Source organism: Plectropomus leopardus, chromosome 19 (assembly GCF_008729295.1).
Source record: "Plectropomus leopardus isolate mb chromosome 19, YSFRI_Pleo_2.0, whole genome shotgun sequence".
Classification (NCBI taxonomy): domain Eukaryota; kingdom Metazoa; phylum Chordata; class Actinopteri; order Perciformes; family Serranidae; genus Plectropomus; species Plectropomus leopardus.
Window position 1 is genome coordinate 24258117 of NC_056481.1, and position 8985 is coordinate 24267101.

At 36.6% G+C, this 8985-nt stretch overlaps 1 protein-coding gene across 1 annotated transcript; it reads left to right on the top strand.

The window, feature by feature from the left end:
* Nucleotides 1-853: 853 nt before the first annotated feature.
* Nucleotides 854-6568, top strand: LOC121959155 (sulfotransferase 2B1-like). Its single transcript, XM_042508353.1, has 6 exons — nucleotides 854-1062; nucleotides 3975-4186; nucleotides 5225-5351; nucleotides 5528-5622; nucleotides 5744-5924; nucleotides 6148-6568. The coding sequence occupies exons 1-6, from the start codon at nucleotides 924-926 to the stop codon at nucleotides 6255-6257; spliced, it is 864 nt and encodes a 287-aa protein (XP_042364287.1). The 5' UTR covers nucleotides 854-923; the 3' UTR covers nucleotides 6258-6568.
* The last annotated feature ends 2417 nt before the right edge of the window (nucleotides 6569-8985 follow it).

Consider the following 8985-nt stretch of genomic DNA (forward strand, 5'->3'; position numbering starts at 1 on the left):
GATTCTAAAGGCGGCACCTGCCCATTCTTCTTCTAACTTTTGTTAATAAAAAGTTTATTCATATAGCACCTTTAAAAACACAGGTTTACAAAGTGCTTTGACAGAAAGCTTTGACACACACACAAGCACACATATACAGTATATGTATATATATATATATATATATATATATACCAACACGCATATGTACACACATATTCATACATACGCACATGATTACATATGTATACACATATACATGCATACACATAAATACAACAACAAATACAACAACACCAATAATAAAATCCATCTGGTGTTGTCAGTCCAACTTTTACATGAACCACCAAAGGACCCAGGCAACACAAGAACCCAAACAACATGCACTGAGTCCTGGAGGACTGTAAATGATGTGACAGATAAAAGAAGTGAGAATAATAAGAGAGAAATGAAGCAGTACAAGGTAAAATCAATAAACAACTAAAATACAACCATACTGACGATAAACACGAAACACACGAGAGAACGGAACATAGAATGAATATGAATGGGTAAATAGAGTGATTACATATAAATAAATAAAATAACAAATAAAACACAATATATAGGGGAAAATAGCGGGATGGGATATAAACCTTGAGCGGATGAACGGAGCTGATAATATTAGGGAGATGAGTAAAGAACAAGAAACGGGGTAGAAGGGCAGAAGGAGGAGGGGGAAAGAGGGGAAAAAAGAAGACATCAGTTAAAGGCAAGTGACAAGTGTATAGAAGTGAGTTTTAAGAAGTAATTTAGAGATGTAACTGATTCTGCACGTCATCTCACCTGGGGCAGGCTATTGTTTAATCGGCGTCTGAGGAGGTGTGTCCACGCGAGAGAGAGGGAGAGAGGGCACGCTCGAGCACAGTTGCCGTTTCACTACTCTCATTTGTTTGCTTTGGAAAATGACTGAAGCAGAGTTATACACGCTGTACAAGGGCGTCTTCATGCCTTCACTTGTTCACACTCCAAAGAGCCTGAAATATTACGAACAGTTCACTTTTCGCCCAGATGACATCGTCATTGCTACATATCCAAAGTCAGGTGAGTGTTCACTGTTACTTGTTGAAATTGCATACGTATGTTGCGACATATTTCAAATACGAAGGTGTGTCGCACATTCTTTATGTCAAATATATTCCGGTGTTGTATTAAAATGTGTTTCCCTGTCGAATATTACCTCTGTAAATAGCTATGTAGAGCAGACAAAGATTTAAACAAAGTATAACGACTCCAAAGTGGACTTTTATTACATTCATGTCAACCAAAAAAAGACGTTTAAGTTAAAGCACTAGCCGCAAATGAACATTTCCTCTAGAGCTTCAAAGGAATCTCTGTTTGCCCTGAAGACAAAGTTTTTGTTGTTATATGATAGTTTACATTTTTTGAAGCCGGTCATCATATTTGCATTGTGAGGATTTACTTATAAAGAGAGAGAGAGGGGACTGGCTGCTCTGTAGACTATAATCAAAGGCAGGTCAAAAACTCATGGAAAACGATAACCGACAGGATAAAACAGATGCAAATCCAGGCACTCGAAAAATTGAAAAACCTGAAAAACAAAGAGGAATTACATTGAAAGGCTTTATTGTAGTGACTTAATAATTTAAAAAAAACACAACAACATGCATTGACAATCTTCATTAGGGCTTTAAAATCAAAAGCATTTTTATAGCCGGTAGTGGTCGAAACACGTTGTCTTTTTTAATGATTAATCCTCTTCAAGAAAGCTTTTTAATGTAATTCCTTCTGTTTTTCACAGTTTGGGAGTGCTTGAACATTGAAGCTTTTTGTGTCTTAATAAAGAGACAGTTGCTAATAAGTGGCTAGATGAGATGACAGAACATCATAATGCCACGCCATCATAACTCCATGTAATTTCTCATTTTGTCATCCACTGACAGATCAGCGCGGTTCTATAAAAAATGTGAATAGGGGTGGGGACATAGGACAACCCTGTTCTAGATCAAATGAACTTGATAATGATCCATTAGACCTTATCTTAGCTGTTGGCTTGTTATATAATGCTTCTGCTGTCTTCACAAATTTTTCATGAAAATTAAACCTGAACAGCACTCTATATAAGAAAGACCAGTCTAAAGAGTCACACGCCTTTTCGGCATCTAATCCTAATGTGACAGCTTCCACATTGTTCTGTTTTATGTGACTGATTACATGTAGGGTATGTCTGATGTTGTCCCTGGTTTGCTTCTATCTGATAAAATGTGTCTGGTCTAAATTGATTATATCCGGGAAAATATTTTCTAGTCTGTTAGCTAGAATAGTGGCGATAAGCATATAGTCCTGGTTAAACACACTAATTGGCCTATAATTGGAGCATTCTAGCCTATCTTTACCTTCCTTTGGTAAAACTGCAACAACCGCCTCTTGCCACAAAGAGGGAATTACACCTTTTTCAAGTTCCTAGCTAAATGATCTTACTGGTAGTGGCCTTAGTAAGTCTTTAAAAGTTTTGTACCATTCAGCAGTATATCCGTCTGACCCTCGGGATTTATTTGCTTTGAGTCTTGTTATTGCCTTCTCAAGTTCTACAGTTACCTTGGCTGATAGCATCGAGTTTTGCTCTTCTGAAATTTCAGGAAGATTTAGAGAGTTAAGGAGAGAGTCTGTTGCCATGTCTCCTCTGTGGGTCTTCTTTGAGTAGAGATTTTTGTAGTAATTTTCAAAACAACTTTGGATTTCCTTGTTTTTGTGAGTTATAAGTTTATTTGTTAGGTCCCTTAATTTGTAAATCACTCTCTCTGTCTGATGCTTCTTTAATTTATAGGCTAAGAGATTAGTTGATTTACTGCCAATTTCATAATATATTTGTTTCAAAAATAATTTCTTTTACTCTACAAATATCCTTGTTGTTCATAAAAAATAGTCAATCCTTGAATAGGATGAGTGAGACGCAGAAAAGAAAGTGTAGTCTTTGATATTTGGGTTTAATTCCCTCCACACATTGCAAATACCCATTTCCTTTAATATACTTAGTACTTTATGCTTAGTGCATTATTTTGGTCGTGGTTTATTGCTGCTAGTGTCATGGCCGCTTGATCAGAAGTCAGACAGATGTAAATTGTGTCTGGTCATATTTCAGTGCATGATCTAAGGAAAGTAACTGCAAAACCTAAAACTGTGTTAACTGTGTGTACATTCATTTTCCATAGTATTCTGCAAGTGTACTCTTCTGAAATATCATCTGAGGACAATGGAATTTCCCGACATGGGTAGTTGTTTTTGTTAAACAAAAAAAGACAGGAAAAATCCATTATGTGTTGTTTTTCCATATCTGCTGTGAGTGTCCAAGAACAAATGGATGCCATATTCTGTAAAGCCTTTTCTGGCAAATTGTGATATCCAGCTTTATTAAAAAAAAAAAAAAGGCTTGAATTGTGAAAGGTGTACATGCTCATTTTGCATTTAACCCATATTATATTATATGGCACAACTTGTTATCAAAAATGGTATAGTTTCTGACCACTGATACAGTTAGGGCATATACTTACTTTAATTTCTGCTGCCATTTTTGTTCCCTCAAGTAGAGCATCATTCCATCTAACTGACACATTCTTTCAGCACTTTGTTTGCTGATGCATCCATGGCCACATTAAAGCACTGTCTAGTCAGCTGATGCACCTGCTTATCTGACTCCCAACTTTCTGCTGCACTCCATTGATGGTTCTAGCACATTTTGGCCCCTAAGCCTAAAAAATATGCCCTAAAACACTCTGCTCCTTATTTTTAGTAATTTTTTTTTTTTTTTTTTTGCTTTGTATACTCCTCATAAAGTTCAACTGTGTCTCCATTCTACAGTGGTTTTTGCAGACTGTTCCCTTGATTGCTCTCATTTTGGAGGGCCAACATAATCAAAAGAGCTAAATCAAAAGATGAAAGTGCACAAGCCACTGGTGTGACTACATCTGAGAAAACCTCTTATTTCCTCTGTTAAGGTACGACCTGGACACAGGAGATTGTCCCTCTGATCGTCAGCGGAGGAGATCCAGCTTCTGTTGAGACTCTTCCTAACTGGGACCGCGTCCCCTGGTTAGAGGAGGATCGGGCCTGTATCCTGAACCTTGAGCAAAGGCCGTCTCCACGAATGTTTACGACTCATTTCCAGTACAACATGATGCCTCCATCTTTCTTTGAAGTTAAGCCAAAGGTACACCAATCATATAGATTGTGTCAGGGATCATTAAGGCTTTTGTGGCGGTAAATAAGAATTAATTCCTTTGGATTCAACAGACACCTTGGAAGTTAAAGTTTAGAGAATTTTACGTATTAGGAAAGATGGAATCCAGTCTGACAAACATGGGTGCTCTGGATGAGTATACCATGAGTATACCATACTGCAGTGGTTTTCAAATGTTTTTAAGGTTTCATTTTTTTTCTTCAATTAAATTTACATCTACGTTTTTATTGAACTTATTATAGTACAATTATTTTAGAAATTCTACATAGTTAATATGATTTAAATTCAAATAAAAAACCTACCATATCCCCTTTAGTATCCCAAAGTACCCCTAAAGGTACCAGTACCCCCATATATGAGACATTGCCATACTGTTTGTGATGTTATGCTGAAATACCAAAAAGTAAAAAGCCCATACAGATGTCATTATTTATTAGAACTGAGATATACATGATCTTGATCTGTTCTTTTTATTAACAGTAAAAACAAACAAACTAGGATACCCCCTGCAGTCAGGGCCCGCTCTACCCAATTTGGTGCCCTAGGCGCCCTAACCCTAACCCGCACCTCTGCACCCAATAACGACACATCACGTGCTCACACATAATTTAGGAACATGTCACTGTTTATTTATTTGTAATGTTAATATAGAAATTTTTTTCTAGACAGAAAACACTAAGTGAGGGCACCAGTGGGCATAGAAAATTATTATTTTATTCATTATATCATAATGTAAAAAGCATATGCCGTCATTATTTATTAGAACTTAGTCATAATTGATGTTTGTTTTACTTGTGGTTTTCATGCTATGCGAGGAAAAACAGGCCTGGCCTTCCTTTCTTTAACAGGAGGTTTAGCCAAACAGAGATTTCAACAACAAAAAGCACAATAATGCTAAATAGAGTTTAAAATGTCATGCGATGTATTCCACAGTGTGTTTTAAGACTGAACAGGTTTTAGTCTTCAGAGTGCTATAAATGATTCATAGATATCATATATTTACTGCAGGTCATCTATGTGATGAGGAACCCCAAAGATGTGTTTACATCGTCCTTGCACTACCATGGGACGGCATCCTTCCTGGTAAAGCCAGGCTCACAGAGCGACTTCCTCCACAAGTTCCTTGATGGAAAAGGTTGTTGTCTTTGTTACATTTATGCCATGTACAGTATGTAGTCTTTGAATGGCAACAGGATGTGGGTGATGTTTTAATACTGCAGAGTTTAATGCAAAGAAAGGACTTTTTATACTTATTTAAAGTTATAATTTGTTCATGATTACTGAATATTTGTGACTTTCTTTTCCTTCTAGTGATGTTCGGCTCATGGTTTGATCATGTAAAGAGCTGGCTGAATGCAGAACACAAAGAGTGTATAATGTACATCTCCTATGAAGAGATGATTATGGTGAGACTGAGCAACAGTCCTCTAAACAGTAAAGTCTATTCTAAATATTTTCAGTTATGACCTTAAGTCATACTGTGAGATTCACTTCAGGAATATGACATGTGTGTTCTCTGTGGTGCAGGACCTGAAGGACTCTGTGGCCAGAATTGCTCAGTTCCTGCAGAAACCTCTGGATGCTGAGGTGATAGACAAGATAGCAGACCGATGTTTGTTCCAGAACATGAAGCAGAATAACATGTCAAACTACTCGACTGTTCCCCATGAATTAATAGACCAGACAAAGTCTGAATTTCTAAGAAAAGGTGAGTGCCATTAAAATGTATAGTACACATTAAAATTCCACCATTGGTTACAAACTATAGTCAAACATTAACTGGAAATGACTACCTGCACATTACTGCTGCACAAATTATGTAGCAAATACTGTACTTCTATTGCGCAAAACCATAACTTTGTATCGAGGCAGTTTCTGGTACCCTTCCTTCCAATGTAATCTGATTCCTCTTTTTGCATGTTGTGTTTCAGGGATTGCTGGAGACTGGAAAAACCAGTTAACAGTGGCAGAAGCTGAGTACTTTGATGCTGTTTACAAAGACAGCATGAAGGATGTCACATACAGATTTGTATGGGATTGAAAAAAGTGAATGGAAATACTTAATAAAGTCATTCCACCATGTAATTATAAAGTGAAACTTGTAAAGCACATGTAGTTGATTATATGATCTAAGGTGTTTCATTGTTTTGTACTTTGAACACATTGCACATATTCCATACACTATAAAACACTGAAACGACATTTAAAATACAAATGTATCATAAGGTAACTAGTTTAGAAAAATCCACTAATTTGTTTATGAATGGACAAAGAAGCTGGGCTTATGTCATTCTTTTAAAACAACCTGTATTTCGATTTGACAGAACATTCAAAATACAGTTTATGGATATATTTTGTGTGTTTTATGGTCTTTTTTCATGTCATAGGCATTTTTGTGTGTGTGGGTTTTTTTGATTTTGTTTTTCTAAGGTAATTTTTGTGTCTCTGTGATCATTCTGTGTCTCCTTGTGGTTGTTCTGTGTCTCTGAAATTATTGTTTTTCTTTGGGTCCTCTTTGGTCATTTTGTGTCTCTTTGTGGTCAGTTTTTTGTCTTCTATTGTTTTGTGTCTCTTTTGAGTAATTTTGTATCTCTTTAAGATCATTTCTCTATTTTTTGGGTCATTTTGTGTCAGGTAATGTGACTTTTGTTCTTTTTGTGCCTGTTTGTGGTCATTTTGTGTCTGCTTATGGTCATTTTGTGGGTCTTTGAGGTAAATTTGTAGCTTTTAAAGTTAATTTTGGGTCCTTTTTGGTTTGCATCACTTTGTGGTCATTTTTTGTCTCCTATTGGTTGTTTAGTGTCTCTTTGAGTTAATTTCTGTATTTATTTATTTTATTGTTCATTTTGCATCTCTGAGGTAATTGTATGTCTTTTTGGTGCTCAGGAAAAAGGAAATTAGGACAACTGGCCAAACTCCAACTGCTGATCAATATCGTGATATGATCAGAAGCTGCAGAACAGCTGGACTTTCAGGTATGTGAAAAGTGTATTCGGGCTGATTAACCACTAGAGGGTGACAAATCTACTTTTAAGAAAACATTGCCTGGCCTTTGATATCCAGGCTGATACAAACCTGCACTCCATCCACAGTTGACTTCAGATAGTCATTTTTGTAGCAACACACTGACAGAACTGATAGTGTTGCATTCTTTATCAACAAAGATGTGCTCCTCCAGTGATGTGTTTATGTCATTTCCCAGCTGTTTCCACACACAATTGAATTGAATTATAAAATAAATGTAACTGTAATCAATTACAGTTCTTAAGAAGTAAATAAATTAGTTACTAATCACAATGTTGGTGTTTACAAAGGGGTTATATATATAAAAAATATTTTCAGTAAAGACTTTATATCTTGAATAAAACATTCATTCTGTTGCTTTACATCTTTTTACTTTGTAAAATGCGTTTTGGAATATTGTTAGACAATGCAAGTCAGCAAAGCTGAAATTTTAGTGCAACACTTAAACACTTATGTTTTAGGTCTTTTCAGCTTTATTGCCCAAAAGTATTTTTTAAAATTAATTAAATGTAAGAAGTTGCATTACTCTGATGAAGTAATTCAACTAACTAACTAGTAATCTGTAACCTATTACAGTTCAAAAGTAACCATCCAAACACTGGCCATAAGCTATTGCCAGCTTTTAGCATAATGACTGGCAACAGTGGGAAACAGCTAGTCTAGAAAACAGAGTGTACATATAGATAGATGTGTATCTCCACTTGCTGCCACTATATAAAAAAGAAGCCAAAATATGAGCTCAGGTCATGATTGGCTATAGGTCAGCTGGTACACCTTTCAAAGCTTCTATCGGCTCAGTGATCACTCTTTTGAAACCTTATAATTAGCTCTCTAAAATCGTGGTGAGGATTGTGATCTTAACTAAATGGGAGGAAAGATAAAAGGATAAAATTTAGAAAAAATATGAATCTCTAAAATGTTGCAACAGCAGTTTGTTGATATCTATGGCTATAATGGATTTGGACAAAATATTTCACTGGATTTATATTGTCTGGATGTTTAGGAATTTATGAGCAGCATTTCTGTTGGAAAAAAATGACAACAAATATGAATTTTTGGATCACAATAATACTTCATAGGTAAGTAATAAGGTATTACTGAGCCTATTGTGGTGGTTTGTGTATTAAAATGGTCAGCATTAACAGGGCCCCACCTCCATGGCTGCATCCAGATTTTCGTAATACATCCATGATTCAGATAGGAAGCTAACACTGGACTCCTGCATGAAAGTCTGGGGTTTGTTGGACCCACTCTCCCGTGCCCCCTATAGGGATCCTCTCACTCCTCGTATTAGGTCATTATCGGCAGTGATTCACGCTGACGCCATCCTACTGCGTTTCATGCGGACACAAGTTCCATCCGGCCTCATTCTCAAATGACTCCACCCATGCACATATCATGCAGACATAGCAGGTGCCGTCCATCACCATATAGTATCACTGTGACCAGTTCCATCTGACCACGCTCTCTGTCCAGCGGTGTTTCATGCAGACATGAAAAGAGACTTTTAGCATCATGATCGTACATGAAACGCACTGTCAAAGTGGCGATATTTTGCAAGTTCAGCTGGATCTTCTTTTCTTACCTTCAGCAAGAAAGCAAATGAGGACATTTCCCAAAAATGTCAACCTTTTCTTTTAACCACGCTGTCAGAGAAACTCCTCTTTGCTAGATAGGATGTAGTGTGATCCCTTTAATGCCGCTGTGAATTTGGACCACAACATGTGTGAAATGTCACTGGATGT

What these genes read in the sequence shown, in the direction of transcription:
- LOC121959155 (XM_042508353.1), top strand. Translation starts at nt 924, where the DNA reads ATGACTGAAGCAGAGTTATACACGCTGTACAAGGGCGTCTTCATGCCT. An exon ending in TGCTACATATCCAAAGTCAG is followed by an intron (nt 1,063 to 3,974) that starts GTGAGTGTTCAC and finishes TCCTCTGTTAAG; the next exon opens with GTACGACCTGGACACAGGAG. An exon ending in GTCTGAATTTCTAAGAAAAG is followed by an intron (nt 5,925 to 6,147) that starts GTGAGTGCCATT and finishes GTTGTGTTTCAG; the next exon opens with GGATTGCTGGAGACTGGAAA.